This window comes from Microtus pennsylvanicus, chromosome 3 (assembly GCF_037038515.1).
Source record: "Microtus pennsylvanicus isolate mMicPen1 chromosome 3, mMicPen1.hap1, whole genome shotgun sequence".
Taxonomy (NCBI): Eukaryota; Metazoa; Chordata; class Mammalia; order Rodentia; family Cricetidae; genus Microtus; species Microtus pennsylvanicus.
In genome coordinates, this window is record NC_134581.1 from 81,435,371 (window position 1) to 81,458,571 (window position 23,201).

At 38.2% G+C, this 23,201-nt stretch overlaps 2 protein-coding genes across 2 annotated transcripts; both read right to left on the reverse strand.

Moving 5' to 3' along the window:
* Nucleotides 1-244: 244 nt before the first annotated feature.
* On the reverse strand, nt 245-1,180 carry LOC142847120 (putative olfactory receptor 10D4). Its single transcript, XM_075967849.1, has one exon. The coding sequence runs from the start codon at nt 1,178-1,180 to the stop codon at nt 245-247; it is 936 nt and encodes a 311-aa protein (XP_075823964.1).
* Nucleotides 1,181-18,002: 16,822 nt separating this feature from the next.
* Nucleotides 18,003-18,941, reverse strand: LOC142847121 (putative olfactory receptor 10D4). Its single transcript, XM_075967850.1, has one exon. It carries the CDS (start codon nt 18,936-18,938, stop codon nt 18,003-18,005), a length of 936 nt encoding a protein of 311 aa, XP_075823965.1. The 5' UTR covers nt 18,939-18,941.
* Between the last annotated feature and the right edge of the window lie 4,260 nt (nt 18,942-23,201).

Here is a 23,201-nt window from a genome sequence, read left to right on the forward strand (position 1 = left end):
TGCTAAGAGACTTTGCCACTTATATTTTATTGTAAAAAACATGGAGATATAAAATAAGTCTGTATCTTCAAATAATGAAAAAAGTGGTAAATTAATGTAATCTATATTTTATTTAAATATGACTTGGATATTATGGATGCCAATTTGTCTTATGAAGCAGGTTGCAGATTCAAAACTTCAAAACTGTCCTTTTAAATGGTGAATCAGACTTTATTCAGCTACAAAGCTACAATTTTAGATGTTTTCATTTACTTTCAAGACTGAGACACTTCTTAAAAAATACATGTCTGAGGGCTGCTTTCACGTCCTTATTCCTCAGGCTGTAGATCATTGGGTTGATTGTGGGTGTCACAAGGTTGTGCAAAATTTGAATAATTGCACTAAGCAATGGACTGGGATTGGGCTGTAGGTAGATGACGATGACTGGACCATAAACACAGATGATGGCAGTGAGGTGGGCACTACAGGTGGAAAACGCTTTCTGCCTCCCTTCTTTTGAGCGGATTTTTAAGATGGAGATCCCAATTCGCGTGTAGGACACAACAATGAGAAGAAAACAAATGAGAGACAAAAGACCAACATTTGTAAAGCCTACCTTCTGTGCTAGAGAGGGGTCCTCACAAGCCAGCAGTAACACGGCAGGCATGTCACAGAAGTAATAATCCACCTCACTGGGTCCACAGTAGGGCAACTGGAAAGTGAGGGAAGTTAGGATAACAGAGTGCACACAGCCACTCATCCAGGTCCCTGTGGCCAAGACACAGCACACTCTGTGGTTCATGATGACTGTGTATCTCAGAGGAAAGCATATGGCAACAAAGCGGTCATAGGCCATCACTGTGTACAGGAAACACAATGTACAACCCAGACAATGATAGAAAAAGTGTTGTACAACACAGCCCTGGAAAGAGATTCCTCGACCCTGTCCTGAAAGATATGACAACATTTTTGGAGCTGTAGTAGAACAGAAACCCAAGTCAAAGATGGAGAGGTTTCCCAAGAAAAAGTACATGGGAGTGTGGAGTTGCTGGGAGGATATGACCGCAGTAAGAATGAGGAAGTTTCCTAAGAGGGCACAGGCATACAGCGCTGAGAACAGGAGAAGCAGGACCTTCTCCAGGCCTTCTGTCTCAGGGATGCCCAGCAAGGTGAATTCTGTCACCATAGTGTGGTTTCTCATGTTTATGGGAGAATCAAATCCTGTGAATCTGTGGTAAGAAATTCTTGGTAAAATTTATTATGTGTTAGATGATTTTAAATCACCATTGTAAAAGTTAAAAAGACAGTGGTATTTACAGAGATATGCTCCAGATAGAATTCCTTTCTTGATGATGGGGTATATTTTGTCAGTTAGGTAACAAATTGCAGATGGTGTTTCTAACAAAGTCACTCAAAATATAACTTTTACAGCAATTGCAGATGGTGTCTTAACAATCTCACCCAGAAAGTGGCTTCCCATGCTGGTCTCTTCTTATAGTGATATAAATGATCCTATTCCACCATTCCAGATGCTCATGATAATTCCAAAATGAAGAAAAACTCTCTAGAATTGCTCTAGTAGGGATGATAGTGGAAAGGCAGGGCTCGAAGAGGGACAAAAAAGAGTGGAGAGTGAGCACAACCAGGATGCATTATACATAGTTTTGAAATTTTCCAAAAAAATGTTAATTAATAAAAAGTTATGCTTTCAGTTACATTGCACCCAGGTTCTGGGTGCAGTGGTAATGAGAATTAGAACCTACAGTATTTATGACAAAATTACAACAAAAAGAATCTACTTCATGATTTTAAACTTGAAATCTGAACATTATTGAATCTGAAGCTGAATGAATGTACTCAATTTTTCTTACACAGAAGTATAATTTTGCTTATTCTTCTTGTGGAAACTGAGGATTTGTGATTTTACATGGTATATTTGTAAGGATCATATGAAGAAATGTTTAGAATAGCATAGTGACTGAAGTCTCAATAAGTGCTTCTTGTATAACAGTGGAACTTTACTGCATTCTCTTTGTTAGACACATAATATACATCTTACAGGTACACACATGAAAACAACCATACACACAGACACATGCACAGAGATACATACACATAAACACACTTTAGTCCAAGCCTCACAATTCATATTGTGTTCCATTGTTAAAAGATATTTGTTAACATATGTCACAAGAAGTAAACTAAGTAGGTGGAATTCAAAAACGTCACCAAAAAAAGGTTGTTATTGTCCTACTGTATGGAAGGAAAGATCATAGAGCAGACAGTGAAGTCACAGATATTTTAAATGGTATGAAGTTCTTCTGCTTTTCACCAAGAAAGGTGCATCCAGTTTCATAGGTTCATCTCTGAATGTAAGAATGTATCATTGTCTGTCAACTTCCTTTAACTCTCTCTTCATGATTGTTGAATCATGAGGAACAACAAAGAAAAACTGCCTACAGAAAGGCCTTGGCATTCCATGTAGAACAAAGAAGCTACTGTTGCCACTACCTCAGGCTGCAAAGTCTAATTCTAGAACCATATTTGTGTGAAAAAGAAGGTGTGGGCATAGAAAACACTCCTTTCCAGTTGTTATATTTTGAAATTTTCTGACATATTTTTATATATTTTTTCAGTTTTCTAGTACAGTATTATCCTTAAATTACAGATTAGATCATAATTTCTATTGCCTATAAATCTGCCCTCTTCCCCCATATTATATCCCTAGTGACTGAGAGAATGAGCAATTTGCTATAGGTGAAGAAGACATTGAGCACTTACTAAGCCAATAGAAAGCCTAATATGATGGATGTTGTTATTGAGTGTCGTTTCCCTCTGTACCTGCAGCAGAAGAAAGGAGTCTCACCATCCTTCAGTCTGTAAATTGGAATTGATAATTATTCCTCCTCATTTATTCAGTTTCTAGTAGAATGCTGCACATCTAAGTGTGCTGCAGCTCCCTGGCAGCAATTTCCTGTTTGGTCCTAAGAACTGCAATAATTCACAACACAAGAGATTTGAAATAATTGTGTTCTTCCTTTGGGTATTAATCCCAAGAGGCAGGAGTCTTGTTGAAAAAGCATCTCATTAACTCCGTGTTTTAATTGTGTTGTGATTGGGGGCAGTATTTCAATATCTTTTGTGAAAACTATCATTAGCTAATAATATTCAAGAATGTTCACTTGAAACCTCATATTTTTCTCATATACCTAATTCGTGACCAAATATTTTAAAAGATAGTATTTCCTAAATCTTATTTGTTACATTCTGACCTGTATGGTGATATACTGTTCTTGGAAGGTGTGAGAAGACCTGTCAGAAAATGTTCTCTTAGCTGGGATCTGCTGTATGAATCAACAGATAGTGTGGGGAAGGGCAAAACAATTTCCCAGCAGAGGTATTGGTATTTACAATACGCATGCTGGAATGAAACTCAACATCTTTAAAGAATTTAGAGCTGGGCCTTAATACAGTCTCTGTAGGTAGAAAGTTTTGTCCTGAAAGCTGCTCCCAAGTAGCCACACAGAGTCTTGATCTTAATTATAAACGCTTGGCCAATAGCTCAGGCTTTTTATTAGTTCACTCTTACATTTCTAATGAACCCAAATATTTTATCAACCCTTTGGTGCGTGACTTGGTATCTTTTCACTGTATAGCATGGTCATGTTCCTTCTTTCTGTGTCAGCTTGCTACTTTTCTGTCTCTGCTTTTTTTCCCAGCACTCTGTTTATTTCTCCCCCAACCTTATCATGTCCAGCTGTTGGTCAGTCAGCTTCTCTATGAAACCAATCATAGTGACATATATTCACACAGTGTAATGAAATATTTCATAAGTCTCTACTGTCAGTTTCTTGGAAATCTGAGAGTAGAATCCCACATGTAGACCCTCCTGAATGACAGTGTATATTCAAGTTTGGCTGTGAAATAGTCCTTCTGTACACTGAGAATATGTATTACTCTTATTGTTTCTTAAAATGTGACAGGATGGTAGCCAGGCAGGTGGTATAGATAGGACAGCCAGACGCAGAGGACTCTGGGAGGAAGACAGGTAGAATCAGGAGATGCCAGCAAGTCACTGAATGAGCAGGACATGTAGAAAATGAAGTAACAAGCCATGAGCCACATGCCTCAGTATAAATAAGAAATATGAATTAATTTAAGTGTAAGAATTAGCCAGTAAAAAGCCTGAGCTTTCAATTAACCAAGTATTCATAAGCTATACTAAACCTTTGAGTGGTTATTTAGGAACTGGCAGGTAGAAGAGAAATGCCCAGCTACAAAGGTTAGTTTAGGAACCCAGTATAGATCAAAATAAGACATCAAAATGCATAGGGAATACTCTGGTTTCTTTTCAGATCATTTAAATCTTTTACCTTTTAAAATGCAAAGTTCATTGTAAGTGTACTTATTTGTAGTTTGATTGCTTTTCATGGGGAAGGCCACAGGTTTGATTCCTATGGAGAAGTTGCTCAGTGTGTACGAGCACTGCCTGTTCTTCCAATGGTCTTGAGGTTTATTCCCAGGAACCACATGGTGGTTCACAACCATATGTAATGAGATCTGTTGCCCTCTTGAGGAAGAGACCTTGTCAGTTGTCCTCACCAACTTATACCATGACACCCAATAGGGACAAGTTCAACAGAACTGCCATATATGGGCTGCCCATGCATGCTTCAACATTGCCAGGGCACAAATTCTATTTTCATCTCAAAGAAGGGGATTTTAGCGGTTATAGGAAGAGAACGCCGTGTAAGATAATGCATGAGAGAGATAAGACAGCCGGTGATTGCTGAAGGTCATCATTGTTCATGTTAAACAAGCTGTCTATGAATTTAGGAGTAGATGAAAGGCTAGTATTTTAACCAGAAGTGTTCCAGTACAGAGTGGATGAGAAAGTATATGAAGAAATGATTGCATCTATAGTACAAAGTAAAGTTCTTGGAAAAAGACGTCTATTGGAATACTCAAATAAGATCCTTGAACTCGAGACATTTCAGACACATGGTAGGAATAAAGAATTAATAGCTATTAGTACAGAGAAAAGTCATCTTCAGTGTATAAGGGTAAAGAGTCAAGTAGCATAACATAATGTTACTAGAGTAGATGTTTATTTCCAGATAAGGAGATAAAATGAAGCCCTTTGGGTTGGAAAAAAAAAACTAATAAAAAATGAAAAAAGAAAGAGTATTTGTACAAAATGAAAGAAAAAGTTATCGGAGTAAAGCCAATGAGGAGAAACCTAAACCAACCATAGGTAAAAAGAAGGACTATGAAGGAGGTGAAGAGAAGACTACCAAATCCAGTAAGACAAGAGGATAAAAATAAGGGTTAGATACTTTAGGAGATAAAGATGGCCACCATTTCCAGTTTCACTAAATTTTGTTCCACTGTGCAAAGATGGATGAAGTTCTGATATAGGATCTTGTTTATTTTCACAAAGTGCATACTTTAATCATTCTAACATCTCCAGTTCCCATTTGATCTACAAAACAATCACATAGCAGTCTAGCTCAGACACACTTAGAACGCATCCACAGAGCAATCGCAAGTGCCTAGCAAGGAGTACAATGTGCTCAGTGGAAACTCACTGTTATTCCTAGAAGTAGTGTTCCTCAGTCACCCTGCTTTCTATTGCTCAGACATTCCTGGACGCACTCCATTGAGGTTGGGAAAAAAATCAGATAGAGTGAACTGACTATATCTAACAGGAATGTTGTTATATTAAAAGAAGTTATCTCACTACCAAACCAAAAAAAAAAAAAAAAACCATGTGACCTGAAAAGAAATAACATCTGTAAAGATGGAGCTATAAATGCCTTCTAGTATGTTTCATAAGTACAAATGCACTGAAGTTATATAATCTACTGGCCCATCCATCATGCAGAATTGGACCTTAAACATGCTGAAAATGTCATAATGAAGACCATGAGTTTGTAGGATAGCTTAAAACTAATTTTAAAAGAAAATGCAGGAAACCAAGGGATACTAAGATTGGAAGAAATAGTCTCCAGGGAAGAGCACACCAATTGGTTATTCAATTACAAATGGTAATCCCTCATGACATATGCATATTAGGGAACATTATATAGACTCTACAGGTTATATTTAGAAATATACATTTATGTAATTAACATGCATGCATGTACCAATTATCTGTGGAAAGAGACATCAGTAAAATGAAAGATAAAGGAGGACTATATAGAAGGATTTGAAGGGAGGAATGGGAAGAAAGAAATTATATATATATATATATATATATATATATATATATATAAATAATCAAAAATAAAAGAAAATACAGTCATTAAACCAATGCTCCCTCTTCTTCTGCTTCTATAGTCTCCCAAAATTTCCATTCCTTACTAACCATCATTCTATTTCATTTTTTAATAAAAACAGCTGATTCTAGAATATAGAATGACTATGTTCATTTTACTATGATTGGCTACTCTCTCCTTGTATCATCCATGTGGGTGATGGGTAATACATGTGTCAGAACTTCATTGATGCTCACATCTGAACAATATTTCTTTGTGTATCCATTATATAATATATTAAGACGATACATTCATAAACTCAGATGTTTTTTATTCCCAGGCTTTGTGAATAATACAGTTATGAACACAGAAACATAAATAGATTTCAAGATCTTGCTTTTGATCATTTTGTATATCCAATGAGAATCTGAATTGATTAATTTTATTATAAACTTCTACCACTTCATTTTTAAGGAAATATGATGCTATTTTCATACTGTCTGCTCTATTTTACATTTTCAACAATACAATAGCATAGAAGAGTACAATTTTTCCAAGCAAAAAAATCATTATAATTACATTGTATTTTAATAGTTTCCTTTCTAATAGTATGTATTTCATATATATATATATATATATATATATATATTTGCTTAAATATTCTAATGTTTGAGTTATAATTCAAATTATTTAAAATTTTTGAAGCTTTTGATACAGTAATTAAGAAACTTATTTAGAGGAGGTCAATGATTGAGTTTATATTGTTCATGCTTAGACTTTCACAAATCTGTAAATTTCTAGCATAACTATTAATTAAACTTAGAATACTCTTCTGCATAATAAATGTGTTACTAATGTTCTTACTTTTTTTTTTTTTTTTGGTTTTTCGAGACAGGGTTTCTCTTTGGCTTTGGAGCCTGTCCTGGAACTAGCTCTGTAGACCAGGCTGGTCTCGAACTCACAGAGATCCGCCTGCCTCTGCCTCCCGAGTGCTGGGATTAAAGGCGTGCGCCACCATCGCCCGGCTTAATGTTCTTACTTTTTATGCCAATGAATATTCAATGCATCATTTTATGACAGGTGTATCTATACATTTTCCATTGCTATAAAATGTTTTTAGGGACTGGCTATGGTATAAAGTGAAGGCATTTACTTAGCTCGCAGATCTGAAGGTCAGAATCATGTATAATTAAAAAAATTACAGACAAAAATCATATCAGGAAAATGTGTGTGACCCCAATAAACAACCATAAACAACCTCTTTCTTGCTCTTCTAATTCTGAAAAAAAATGGAAAATTATTTTCATTTGCAGTCTTGTTACACATGAAACAAGAAAACAAGACTTGGAGGAAGAACCAGCTGGATAAGAACAACTGATATTTAGGACATTTCTACAGTGAATGGGATTGTTTTCCCTTAAAGGATAGGCTGGGCAACTGCTGGGCTAAGAGATGTACTCAAGAGGGCAACATCAGGGATAGGGGAAGCAGTAAGATGCAGGAGTGGGAGCTGCTTTAACTTCTTGGGACTGCATCTGTAACCTAGGGTTAGTGATTGCCAGTATTCCATGACTGTAGAGATCTGCCAGAAGCACCTGAGTGATATGGTAATGACTAAGTACATGAACACCATACCAAAGAAGTGTGGAAAGGATCTTGTCTAGTTCCAGAGCATAATGTGGCTTTCAGTTGTAACCAGATGATTGTGGAGAGGCAATACGCTTGGAAACACTCCCAGAAGAAGTGGTCCTTGGCAAATCAATTTCAAATGATGTGAGTGGCACTCTGCCAGGAACTACAGTGCACACCGTCACAGCTTGAGATTGCTGCCCTATTGAAATATCAGGGGCTCTTACCCGACAGCTCTGCTGTAGAAATATCTGGACACTAAAGTCATTGTCACCCGAAAATGTTTTAGTCACAACCTGGAAGCACAGTGATGGATTTGCCTGAATGATGATGGAGAATTCAATGATCCAGTTGTATCTCGGTACTTGATGAGGAAGCCACTGCAGTACCCAACAAAGCAGCTGTTTGTCCTGAGAGATGGACAGCAAAAAGACACTGAGTGCATCTGTTGTGGCTAACTAAAATTTCCTAAAGGCCACCATTGCAACACTTGTGCCATTTGTGCCGAACTCAAAGGCTATTGTCCCCCAAGTAGTTTTAAGCTAGAGACTAAGTTTCAGATTTGAAATGGCATTGTCATGGAACAATTGATTTTTTTAAGTGGCAAAATTAAGATAAAATCTTAAGTTGCCATGCTTTGAAAACAGCAATTGTGGTCTAGGTAGTAACAGCATCTGCCATGTTTTTGAAAACAAAAAACCCAGCAGCAGTTCCTTGTTCCAACAGCATCAAGTGGATAACACAGGATGAAGAAAGGAGGCCTCAGACTTGGATCCAGACCAGGTTCAACCACTAATCGATTGTTGTAGGAGACCAGATGCTAATTGCTCTTATTACAGTCCGAGAAATGGAGTCAAGAATTAACAGTGATCTATTCGCAGCACTTCTTATCAATTGCTTCCTGAGCAATTCATTAGTATTATGAGTTCTCTGGCAAGATGGTGAGGTGTGTTAAGCTATCACAGAGGGCATGAAGGCCAGCTTTATGAAGGGCAGGAAATTAGAAACAGGTATCTCTTAGCCAACTGGATATGTGTTCAAGGGACATAAGACTAATAATACATATGAGATTCTCTATCTGTTATGTGAGGTTTTTAATACTGAAAACTCCCACATAGAAATGATACAGGTTCATTCTATAGGAGTTGTGTGTACATGTATGGAGATGATAGTTGTGAAGAGGGCATCACAGTCACCAGACAATGTCATGTCCTATGAGTACCTTACATTCTTTGTGAAATAGGGGAACTGAAGTGAATAGGAGCAGCATTCTAAGTAAAGCAGAAGTATGAAATGCGATTGTTTTGACACTGGAAAAGTAACGAATAAGGTCATAGCTATCTCCAGTTTTTAATCAGGAGGTGTCTGTGAGCTGAGGATTATAGGTATAGGAAATATCTCTGTTGTTGTTTACTATGCCTTTTGGTTTCTTTGCCAAGATTTAGGTCACTACCTCAGTAGTTGGCTATAGAGTTCAATAGGAGTATTCCATGATTGTAGAGGATGAAGAATATAATAATTGTTATAGGCATACCACATGAGTTCAGATATTCCATTGTGTACATATTTATTTGTTCTTTTATTTGAAGGTAGTAAAGTGAGACTAAGAAACCACAAGAAGGTTGGTTTCAGTCCTATGCAGGTAAATAGATATCCTGACAGACCTGTGTGCTTGCACACCATGGGAGCACAAAACAAATGCTGTTCACTCCACAGAGGATGCTGAAGAGGGAGTTGTGCAGCATCTGAAGTCCATGGAGAACTGTTAGCGAGAAACACAACCTGATACTAGTCCAGAAAGATAACTGATGGCCAACTTGCCTATCCAATGAGTTGGTGGAGATGACTGTGAGTGGGATGCATGAGCAGTCACTTTCAGAGCAAATGACTTAAGGGCAGCTGCGTCATAGAAAAGCCCATCCCAGCCTGGATAGTGAAACGTGACAGCTGCATTCTGGAGCTGCTAGGGGCTAGACTTGTATGCGGCTAGCTCAGCTGGGCTGAGAGTCTGGTTGTTTATTTATAAGTATAACCTTGGGAATGGAGTAGCATAAGTCATATACATTTCATCTTTCATGGAAAAATGAACTTGAAGGTTTTATTTGCTTTACTTTTGGAATTGTCATGAAACTAATGAAAAACCGTGGAAATTATATGTACTGAGGGCCTTAACCAATCATCTTTCTACTGGTTTCCTCACCCTGGCTGCTAAAATTAATTATATTTCAGTCTCTTTCTCAGAACTTGAAAGAATTAAGTTGTAATCGTGTTTGTATATAATTTTTATATTTCTATTTAATTTCTCTATTTCTACATAAATATGCATATTCTATACATATTTATCTAATTCTGTACGTATTTATATATGTATTTCTATAAAGGTTGATGTTAATCGAAGGAGAATGTTTTATCCTGCTTATTTTCAGTAGCATTTCGGCTTATGTGCCTATTCTATTGGCAAAAAAAAAAAAAAATCACATAGCAACTTGTTGCCAGGCAACCACAGGACATTCTTCTGAAACAGCTAGCAAGCTGTCCTACAGCAGGCCTTCCTATTGGCTTCATTCCATAAAAGAACATAATTCATTATCAAATAAGTATTTCTCACACAGCCAAACGTGCATTATCTCATCTATCTCCTCCATTAAATTATGTCTGGGCATGGTATTTACTCTATCTTGGTACAACGAACTACAAAATAATTATAACACTGTAAAATATGCCAGATACTTTCATGTCAATTTCATTAAAGTATAAGTGCATTCATTACAATTATGAATATTCCTATTTTTAGAAAAGATATTAAGAGGTAAATATGAAGTATACTCTAATTATTTCTTAAAGATGTATAAGTTCCAAATATCTTCCTCTACAGTTCCACATTGACTTTAATATGATGTTTACAAGTCTTAACTGGGTCATGGTTCACTGTTGCTGGTCTCTGCTTTCGTTCATTATGGCACCAGGTGAGGCTTTTTTCCTACTTGCAAGTTTTATTGCTCTATCATAGAGAGTTTAATTTCTACTTTCCCAGGGGCAGAAATAAGGATTTCATAATACCCACTTGCCATCTAAACATTTCAAAACAAAAAAAATAACCAGACATTTAATAATATTTCAACTCAAATAGTAATAGTATTTTGTTTCTGCAAAAATTCTAAGAGAAACATCATAGTTTGGATATAGTAACATGCAGGCAGAGTTCACAAAAGGGAAAAAGAATGGTTTTGTCAACATTGTCAGGATGCATAACAGGCTTCATGGCTTCCTGGAGCACAGAATCATGGATCTGGATTTAGAACTCAGTCTTAATATCATACTTAATATGATACTCAGATGATTCACACGGCTGCCATACCCAGAAAAGAACACAAAGATAGATACTTTATTCTCTCAGAGAAAGAGAAGAAATACTCATGTTCCCTGTGTTGAAATTAGTCAAAAATTTAAACAGTGATATCATAGTATCTAGGTTTTCCTTATAGGTCCTTTATTCCTTCTGTTGTTTAGTTCTCTTGTCCCCCCCCCTTTTTTTGGGGGGGGGAGGCTTCGAGACAGGGTTTCTTTGTAGCTTTGGAGTCTGTCCTGGAAATAGCTCCTGTAGACCAGACTGGCTTCTAATTCACAGTGATTTGTCTGCCTCTGTCTCCCCAGTTCTGGGATTAAAGGCATGCACCACCACCACCTGCTTGTTTTTCTTTTTATTATTTAACACTATTTTAAATTTAAATGTATATCATCATGTTTCTCTCTTTGTCCAAGTCCTTACAGATCTTCTTCCCGTCCCTCACCAAACCAGTGTAAATTCCTTCTCAAAACACAAGCAAAAACCAAAGGAAACAATGGTCGCTGGTTCCTAACAGCTCCCTCCAAGAAGGGGGTAAGAAAGTGTGGCAAATATTGGTCAGTGTGGAAAAAGCAGGGAATATTCAATAGGTTGTTAGATTCCTAGAGCCTCCCCTTACTTGCTGGGCTGAGAAGTGCCCTGTTTGGGATTTAAAGGGGCTGATATTTTGGCAGATTGTGACCTGAAATCTTTTGCCCAATGAAATCCCTTATTGCATCTGGGGCATTGAGTCCTAGGTTTTGCCTGGGGGCAGTCATGCTGCAGATGGCCTGGTTCGCTGCACCCCCAGCAAGATTTATCTACTTGGGGGACCTTGAGTGTGTCATCAGTGTGCTGCCTGTCCACAAGGAGGGCATCCAGGGAAGCAATGAGGGCAACAATGGGACTCTTACTGAGATCAAGACCCACTTGTGAATGTTCTTATTACAGACCGCTGCAACTAGCCACCTTCTCTGTAAGAGAGAGTTCAGCTATGGGAGTGGGAATCCAGGACTGGTTAACGGATTTGTCCTATACTGACCAGAGAGGTTTCCGCTGGTCTTTGAGGCCTGAGATGGGTGGGGGTGGGAATGGCTGTGGCAGCTGGGGGTCATACTACAATGTTGGGAAATTTCTGCTTTCAGGGGTAGGTGGACATTGAAGCACTTCACTCCAAGAGAACTGCAACTGGAGTGGAGCTGGTGGGGAAGCCCGATGTGCCAACTTAACTGTGGCTGCTGTGCCCTCTGAGGCTTTCACGGGCGTCATCTGTCTGTCTCCTCCTCATCCGATGCCATGGAGAGATCTAACATGGAAGGGGTGGAGGTGATAGAAAGGCTACCCATTTTATAGAGGGAGATAGTAGGCAAACAACAGGCAGAGAGAAGATGGCAGTCAACAGGGATAAAAAATTGTGTTGGACTTTCCTGTTTTATGGTTAGTGGGGGACTTCCATGTTTTTTTAGGCTTCGGTCCATGGTGTCTCCAAATGAAGGGCGGCAGTCAGGAGTCAAGACTTGATTCTCTCTCCTGGGGGATCAGCCAGGTGAACTAAAACAGAAAAAAAAGTGCCTTCCTAACCAAATGGGCAGACCATCATGAGAGACAACACAAAAGAAAGAAAAGAGGGGTCCCAATGTTTTCCTGATGAAAGGACCAAGGGGCCCTCGCACTGAAATATGCTGTCTTGGGGGTGCTGTCCAGTGCCACAAGGACAGAAAGGGAGATGACTAGAACCTGTTCAGGCACCAGATGCTGCTGAGTCTTAACAGCTCTTTGGGGAAGGGGGTGAGAAAGTACGGAGTCAATGGCATAGACAGCAGGAATAAAGAAAAAAGCCTACAGTAGACTCATTTATTAAACGGGGAGAGCCTAATATGTCCTCCTCCCAGCACCAAGGCTGTGCTCCATTCTGATCCATTGATATTGCGTGCTTGCTCCTCGTTGGCTAAGCATGATCAGGACATCTGACAGAACCTGTTGCTAGGCTTTCAGGAAGACTCCAGGTTGGCTCTTCTCTCAGCCATGTAGGTCTTAATCTTCCTACAAACAACAACACCTCCAAAAACAAACAAAAACAAAATAAAATAACACCCCTCAAAAGCCCATCAAATTGTAACACACACACACACACACACACACACACACACACAAACATACACACAGTAAAAACGGAACAGAACTGTAGAGTTCATTGTATGCGTGGCAGCTACTCATTTTGTGTACTTGTGTTTACTAGATCCTGACTATCTTACAGAACAGGGGGTCAATAATTGTTTTGAATTATTTACCTCACAATTTAATTTGTATGTAAACTGTTAAATTCCATTCTTTTGAGACTTACATTATAGCCTTATAAATTACAAATAAATCTAGTCTCATAATATAGTGGAACAACATTTTCCACTACTTAAGCAGTGCCTATGGGTTTGCATTCTCTCATGTCCAAATCTTCTTCCATAGATGTTGTTTACTCTACACCAGGTTGGACATCACTGAGCTACACACAATCCAAGTTTTGTCCCATAGAAATGCACCCAGAATATGTAGGAGTTTGGCACTTTCTTGTTTCTTCCAAATCTAAGTTTGCAGGCATGTAAAATGCAAGAGTTATCCAGACATGGAGGCTTGCACCCAGACTGAAAAGGAAATCACTGAAGCCAGGCATTGAGTTGCTATCTTTGTAAGGAGTCTCTGACAGAGTGATTCATGATGCTCTGATGGTCAAAGCTAAGCAAGAATGCAGATTTCAGGATGTTAGATAAATTTCTCAAGGAAAGTTGCAGGAACTAGTGAAGCCATCTTAAAAAAAAAAGTCCATATGTCAGAAGCTTTGCTGATGCCAAGGGTCAGGATAGCCACCTAACACCATGTTGGTGTCTGAGAGAATTGTAGCCACAGCTATACTGATTAAGATGGCCTGTGCTCTTACCTGGGCCATGATGATAGGTATGTTTCTGTTTCAGATGGGTTCTGTGAAGATGTCAATGGCCCATGTTACCACAGGGGATCGTAGGAACCATGTGTGTCAAAATCTGAGGGCCATGCTGAGACACCCATCCTCACTTCCCCTGGGATAGCTGGCCCTGCCCCTCAGTGGCACCACAGAAAGAGAGAAGGATCTGCTCCCATGGGAGAATTGAGTCCAGCAATCCAGAGAGATGGTTCCACACTTCATCACTTGAAGCACGGTTAATAAAAGCTCAGGGTAAGAAACTGGGGATCATCCTGAAGATCTGAAGAGCAAAACAGCCACTCACTGGCTCTTACCTAGATCTCGGTCTGAAATGGCAATTCTGCCTCCTGAAATCTCAGAATGAGACTGTATGTTGAAAGCTGTTTCCTCCCATTTTATAATCCTCTCTAGGACTGGAATTTAAGGTGTGCACCACCATGATTAAAGGCATGCAATGCCCGGTTTCTATGGCAGCTAGTGTGGCTACTGGGATTAAAGGTGTGTGCTACCTAACCTGGTCTGTAAGATTTACCAGTGGGACTGCTTAACACTTAGATCTTCAGGCATTCTTTATTTATTAAAATACAATTGAAATTCCACTACATTTCCCCTTTTTGCCTAAAATAAAAAAGAAGGCTATAACTAATTTGAGAATATATATAATAAGTACAATGACTATATACAATATATACAGGCAATAAATACATCAACAATGTCTAGTCATTTGCATTTGACAAATTCAAAAAAACTTCCTATCTATCTTATCTTGGTGAGTCCAAAGTTTTATACCTAATTTATTTCTATTTAAGTTCTATTGTAACTTCCCTTCTGTGTCTGGTAAACTATAACTACAGCTATCCAATCTTCAACTCCCTCAGAGACATAAAAGGAAATAATATTAACTGAATAAGGAGGAAGTTTAAGCAAGCAACTTCCAAAAAATGTGAGTAATGACAGAAACAGTTGGCTGCCATGACAGTCAACCAAATTCCTCTGCAAGGTTGGGGCATCCATCTTTGGCCTCCAGGTCTAGCATAATAGACATATTTTTCTGTGAAGCAGGAAATTTGGATCCTGCTTGTCTAATTAGGACAGCATAATGTCAATAGTCAAGGCAGGGGCATTTTCTTGCCCAGTGGCTTACTTTTGTCACAAAGAAAGTAAACTCCATGTGGAGTTTCTTTGATGCCCATTATCTTCTCTGAGGTAGATTGGAGCTGCCAGAAGGAGAAATGTCTCATTGTCAATAAAAAAAAATCTGGATTATTGAAACATCTTAAATGCCATATTCTGTAGATCTCTGAAGTGTCTGAAGATGACCTATCTATCTAAATTATATCTTTGTTTGACCTTGAAAACATAACGAATATGGCTTAAACTTCAATTATACTAGGTGATTAACTGCTAACCTATATTTCTTTATTATCCTAAACAGTTGGCAATAATAATTTTCAATGACTTGAAATTTGCATTACATTGTTAAATGAGCTGTATAGGTAGAACAAGATTAGAACAAGATTAGAAACATATGTAAAATATGCTTTAACAAAATTAATTTCAAATTTATATCAATGTACAAAATTTGTATACAATATATAAAAGTAAAACCAATGTAAAACATTTAAAACTAATAGTTGCTTTTAAAAAGTAGATTCAATAATCTACCTTTTTATCTTACTATATATATATATATATATATATATATATATATATATATATATCCTCCCTTTTTCTTTTCAGAGTAAATTCAATAATCTACCTTTGTAACTTACATATATATATCCCTTTTTTCTTTTGCCCTCCCTCCCTCCCTCCCTCCCTCCCTTCTTTCTTTCTTTCTTTCTTTCTTTCTTTCTTTCTTTCTTTCTTTTGTTTATGGTTTTTCTAGACAGGATTTCTCAGTAGCTATGGAGCCTGTCCTGGTACTTGCTTTGTAGATCAGGCTGACCTTGATCTCATGGAGATCTGCCTGCTTCTCCCTCCCAAATGACAGGATTAAAGGTTTATGCCACCACCGCCTAGCATTTTTATTATTATTATTCAAAACAAGAACCTTGAATCTAATTCCGTTTGTTTAGCATTTTTCCTGGCCATTGTCCATAACAACTTGTAAACATCCATAATCTATTTTTTGGGGGAAGGGGGCATAGGTTTCTAGGCTACTTCCTGCTTATTGGAGGCATAATCTTATGGGGACCCAAAGAAAATTTAGGATAAAGGCCAAGTCCTTACTGAAGTATTCTGTGAGACTGGATCATTTCAGCCAACAGTCTTGAATGTGTCCTGGGTCTAGAACTCAGAGTAATCTGCAACAAATATACTCTGAAATGTTGAATCATCTGGGTTATTCTTTCCCATTGGAATTTCTTTAGGGGGTTTTCTTTGATCAAACCTTATTTTTCTTAACTCAGAATGAATCCATAGCCAATCAAACCTTATTTTTCTTTACCAAGAATGAATCTATAGAAATTCATTTCCTGTGAAAACAAAGGCAAACCAAGAATGAATCCATAGTCTCTCAGTTTGTTGACGGAAAGAATTGAGGTAAGCCCTTCAGGAGAGGTAGTTCTCCATAGAAATCCAATTAATAAATGAAGTATAATTGATTATGTTGGCACTTCATTATTCAGTATCTCTACTATATGTGGTCTCCGACTCCAAATCATTTGGCTTAGCACATTTGCTTTCATGATAATGTAACAAGTGGTATATAGGAACTACACTTCACAGTCAGAATTTTGATCTTACAAGGTAAGTGTAATGCTCTTTCACAATATAAGACAATAGAAGCTATACTGAATTCTCAGTCATGCAATCACTATTGTAACTTAACTGAGGTTGTATTCTGTACTGTGTTGTCAGCATTCTAAAATAGTACATACATCTTTTATCGTGACTACAGTATGTCCATCAGAGAGCATGCATCAGTTGTTAGCATTTAATTATAAAATAAACCCTGCACTGGATGATCTTCAATAGATAAAATTTACAGTAAATGTTGTGGGAACATGTAAAGTAGGCACAGCTACATTGTGAAGGATCACAATTATAGAATTAGAAGAATAACAAATACTTGAGGAATAGTGGTGGTTATAGAGAAATCACACAACACAAAAATCAACACAGTTTGTCCCTGGCCCCTGGGAGACGTCTGTGCCTTTGAGGCCAGGCTGGTCTGCACAGCTAAAACAGCCAAGGCTATACAAAGAAATCTGTTCATGCCCCTCCCCCACCAAAGAAAATCAACAATGGATCTGCTAATGGAGAGTTTGTCACTTATATTTCATTATAAAACACAGGTAGATATAAAATAAGTCTGTAAATTATTGTAATCTACATTTTATTTAAATATGACTTGGATACTATGGATGGCAATTTGTCTTATGAAGTAAGTTGCAGATTCAAATCTGTCTGGTTAAATGGTGAATCAGACTTTATTCAGCTACAATTTTTGTTGAGAGAGAGGCAACAGGCCGCTTTCCTGCAGCCCCAGCTCCAGAGCACCTGGCTAGTTTATGCCTCGAAATAATTTCACGGAAACTGTATTATTTTAAACACTTCCTGGCCCATTAGATCCAGCCTCTTATTGGCTAGCTCTTACATATTGATCTAACCCATATCTAATAATCTGTGTAGCCCACGAGGTGGCTTACTAGGGAAGATCTTAACCTGTGTCTGTTTGGAGTGGGAGAATCATGGCGACTGCCTGACTTGGCTTCTTTCTCCCAGCATTCTCTTCTATCTACTCTGCCTACCTAATTTTCTGTCCTATAAAAGGTCAAGCAGTTTCTTTATTAGTTAACCAATGAAAGCAACAGATAGACAAATGACCAAACCCATCAAATTTTAGATGTTTTCATTTATTTTCAAGACTGAGACACTTCTTAAAAAATACATGTCTGAGGGATGCTTTCACGTCCTTATTCCTCAGGCTGTAGATCATTGGGTTGATTGTGGGTGTCACAAGATTGTTCAAAATTTGAATAATTGCACTAAGCAATGGACTGGGATTGGGCTGTAGGTAGATGACAATGACTGGACCATAAACACAGATGATGGCAGTGAGGTGGGCACTACAGGTGGAAAACGCTTTCTGCCTCCCTTCTTTTGAGCGGATTTTTAAGATGGAGATCCCAATTCGCGTGTAGGACACAACAATGAGAAGAAAACAAATGAGAGACAAAAGACCAACATTTGTAAAGCCTACCTTCTGTGCTAGAGAGGGGTCCTTACAAGCCAGCAGTAACACGGCAGGCATGTCACAGAAGTAATAATCCACCTCACTGGGTCCACAGTAGGGCAACTGGAAAGTGAGGGAAGTTAGGATAACAGAGTGCACACAGCCACTCATCCAGGTCCCTGTGGCCAAGACACAGCACACTCGGTGGTTCATGATGACTGTGTATCTCAGAGGAAAGCATATGGCAACAAAGCGGTCATAGGCCATCACTGTGTACAGGAAACACAATGTACAGCCCAGACAATGATAGAAAAAGTGTTGTACAACACAGCCCTGGAAAGAGATTCCTCGACCCTGTCCTGAAAGATATGACAACATCTTTGGAGCTGTTGTGGAGCAAAAACCCAAGTCAAAGATGGAGAGGTTTCCCAAGAAGAAGTACATGGGAGTGTGGAGTCGCTGGGAGGATATGACCGCAGTAAGAATGAGGAAGTTTCCCAGGAGGGCAAAGGTGTACAGAGCTGAGAAGAGGAAGAGCAGGACCATCTCCATGCCTGCTGTCTCAGGGATGCCCAGCAAGGTGAATTCTGTCACCATAGTGTGGTTTGTCATGTTTATAGAAGAATCAGCTCCTGAGTCTCTGTGGAAAGAAATTCTTGGTAAAATTTATTACATATATGATTTAGATGATATTAAATCACTAGAGTGGAAGACAAAAGGGCAGTGATATTTACAAAGAAATGTTCTGCACAGAATTTCCCTCCTGCCGATGGGATATATTTCTGTAGTTAGGCTTTTAATTACAGATAATGCACCTTAAAAGCCTCAACCAGATGGTAACTTACAGGGCAATTGTAGATAGTATTTTCATCAATCTTACTCAGAAAGTAACTTCCCAGGCTACTCTCCTCTACTCTCACATTCATAAGAATGATCCCATTCCATATGCTCTATTGTGATTCTAAAATAACTACAAAGTCTCCAGAAATGGACGTGTAGGGAGGGTATGGGTGTGGCAAGGTGGGAGAGGGATAAGATAGAGTAGGGAGTGGGCACGGTCAGGGTGCATCATATACAGACTGAAAGTGTCAGTTAACAAACTCAATGAGTGAGACCTTGTCGCTTTACAATCACATCAGTAAATAGCTTCCAGGACTGAGGTGAATGAGGATCAAAATCTACAGCATTTATGACAAAATGACAACAGCAATGTATATACCTCACAATTCTAAGTTTGAAGTGTGAACATCCCTGAATTGTAAGCTTAAAGGAATACACTAATCTTTTCTTACTCAGCATCATGAATGCTTTCTTTCTCCTCCAGCAAATAATGAAGATTTGTGATTGTACATGGGTTTATTCTGTGTCTTCTATAAAGATAAATTGAAAGTAGTAAGTGACTGGAGGCTCTGTAGGTATGTCTTGTATAGTAGCAGAGTTTTGTCGACTCTAATTATCTCTTCATTCACTATTACACACATACATCTCAAATGTACATATATGAACTCAGAGAGGGGGGGGATGATGGAGAGAGGAACAGAGACAAAGAGAGAGAGAAAAAAAGAGACTCATTTTCAAACCACATTAATAACATTGTTATATTTTCAAAAGACATTTGTGACATTTTCACAGAAGGCAAACCTCAAATGCACCTTACTACCCAATTGAATGGAAGGAACAGGATACACAAAGATTATAATGCAACCAGTCAAGTCACCGATATTTAAAAAGATCTGAAGTTCTACTGCTTTTAACAAAGAAAGTGAATCCAATTTCATAGGTCCATCTCCAAACATAAGAATGTATCATCATATGTCAAGTTTCTTTGACTCTCTATTCATGATTGTTGAATCATAAGGAACAACAACAAAAAAAAACTACCTACAGAAAGGCTTTGGCATTCCATGTGGAACAAAGAAGCTACTGTTGTCACTACCTCAGGCTGCAAAATCTAATTCTGGAACCGTGTTTGAGTTAAAAAGAAGGACTGGACATAGAAAACACTCCTTTCCAGTATTCATGATTTGAAATTTTCTGACATATTTTCATAATTTTTCAGTTTTCCAACACAGTGAAATCCTCATAATATAGATTAATTCATGAAATCTATTGCCCAAAACTCTACTCTCTTCCCCTACATTATGTCTTTAGTGACTGAGAGACTGAGTACTCTGATAAAGGCGAAGGAGACATTGAACACTTACTGAGTCAATAGAAAGCCTAATATGACGGATGGTGTTATTGAGTGCTGTTTTTTCTATGTACCTACTGCAGAAGAAAGGAGTCTCACCATCCTTCAGTCTGTAATTTGAAGTTGAGAATTTCTCCTCATTTTAATCACTTTTGAGTAGAATGCTGCACATCTAAGTGTGTTTCAGCTCCCTGGCAACAATTTCCTGTTTGGTTTCAGGAACTGCAATAATTCACAACACAAGAGATTTTAAATAATTGTGATCTTCCTTTGAGTATTAATCCCAAAGGAGAAAGCATCTCATTAACTTCTTGGTTTCATTGTGTTGTTGTTGGGGGGAGTATTTCAGTATCTTTTGTGAACACTTTTATGGACTAATAATGTTCAAGACTGTTCACTTGAAACCTCAAATACTTTTCTCGCATACCTAGTCTGTGACCAAAGATTTTAAAAGATAGTAATTCTTAAATCACATTTGTTAAATACTGACATATATGGTAAGGAAGGATGTGGTGGCCATGTTAAAGGAGCAGCAAGAGGTAACTGAAGTTCAGAGTGTCAGGCCACCAGGAGGAAAGTCTCTGATGGGTCAATATCACGCAGGCAAGGCCCCAGACCACCCACCCCTTAATGTCTTTTGCTTCTGCTATGCCTTTGTGCATTTGCTGTTGCTCTTTTTCTCTGGTGTCAGGCTGGGTTTTTTTTTACTCTTTGTTTTGTATTTATTGCAATTATTCACTTGAAAAACAGAATGTAACCACATTGTAACTTTTATATTGACTAGAAGATTCTGTTGGGGTATATAAGCTGTCAGGGTAAGAATAAAGATAGAGTTAAAATAGGCTAGAAGTAACATCAAGAATGAGAGAGTTACAATGAGTTAGAAGAAAAACAAGAGGAATGAGAGAGTTAGAAGGAAAGCATCAAGAATGAGAAAGTCAAAAGGAACTAGAAGGAAAGCATCAAAAATAAAGACAGAGTTAGAAGGAAAACATCAACTATGAGAGATGAAAATCACCAGGAAAATAAAGAATGGAGAATGCAAAAAAAGAATAAAGAAAAGGTCTGAAGGAAACCATCAAAAGAGTGTGTGACTATCTTTGTTTTTTACTGCCTCGGTTAAAAAAGGCTTAGTATGCACTGATTCTGTGGATTTTCTCTTTGAACCCTGTGCTGTTTGGAGGCTGGGCTCCCAGGCAGCAATAGTGGGGTTCTCTGAAGGTGGGAGAATCCTGTCAGAAAATATTCTCTTAGCTGGGACCTGCAGTGTGAACAGGCAGACAGTGTAAGGAAGGACAAAGCAATTTTCTGATAGAGGTATTGGCATGTACACTGTGCATGATGGAAAGGAACTCAACATCCTTAAAGAATTTAGAGCTGGGCCTGAATATCAGAGCCACTGTTTTCACTTTCTTGGCAGTCTGAGGGAACAGGACTACAAATTTAGTCCTGCTTGAGTGACGATGATAGTCGAGTTTTTCATGAGCAACTTGATGAGAAGCAGTCTAAAATATGCAATCAATTATAATTTGAAGAGAGTCCTTATCCATTTTTCATTGCTATAAAAATTTCAGGGATTGGATATAATTATGAAAGGAAAACATTTATTAACCTCACAGGTCTGGAGTGGAGGATAAATGTATAACTCAAAATTGCAGACGAAAATAATATCAGAAAAACATGTGTGTAACCCAATAGACACATCTCCTTCTTGCTCCTCCAATTCTGAAAGAAAATAGTAAATGAATTTCATTTATGGTCTTGTTAGACATGAAGTAAGACAGCAAAGTTTATAGGGAGAACCAGCTGAAGAAGCTAAGAACTGAAAATTAGCATATTTCTGTCGAGGACCGGCCTCAACAAAAATATGTCTTACCAGGGTAGTGGCATGCAAATTAAAGAAATATAAGTAAAGAATATGAAGATACATAAAAATAATAAGACAGAAAACAGAGAAAGTATTGGGAGAACATTCCAGTGACTGATATCCTGAAATTTGACCATGTTTAATTTTCCACTGCTTTTTTACTCAATGTAAACTGGGGGAAAAGGTAACAAAAGACTTTAATAACATGATACAAAGGGTAGTTCACACAGTCAACTCCGATCAGCTCATTAACATTCTGTTGTCCAGGTAGAGAAGGTGCTCTAGGTCACTGTAGCTGAAGACAGCCCTCCTTTAGGTGACCTCACAATTACTAAAGAAAGGAGCAGAGGTACATTTGTATATCCTGACCACCTTCAGGGTGGCATTGAGCTATCTTAATTTCAAAAGAGCCAGGCCACCACTTCCTGAGTTATGGGGTACAATTATGCCTGTCAGTCTCCAAACTCTCTGAATGTCTGACAAGGTGTTTCCGAAATGGGCCTGCATTTTTCAGTCTCCACATATTTCCACAGTGGATGAGAAGATTTCCCTTAAATAGTATGATGGGGCAACTGCTGGGCTATCTAAGATATGTGTTCAAGAGGGCAACATCAGAGGTAGGGCAGGCAGTGAGATGCAGGAGTGGGAGCTCCTGTGACTTCTTGAAACTGCATCTGTAACCTAGGAGCTGGGTTAGTGATTACCAGTATTCCAAGAGTGTGGAGATATGTTAAAGTACCTGAGAGACATGGCTATGACTAAGTACATTACCACTGTACATAAGGAGTGAGAATAGGATCATGTCTGGTTCCAGAAT

Excerpts from the sequence above, each read along its gene's own strand:
- LOC142847121 (XM_075967850.1), bottom strand. The coding sequence starts at position 18,938 with ATGACAAACCACACTATGGTGACAGAATTCACCTTGCTGGGCATCCCT.
- LOC142847120 (XM_075967849.1), bottom strand. The coding sequence starts at position 1,180 with ATGAGAAACCACACTATGGTGACAGAATTCACCTTGCTGGGCATCCCT.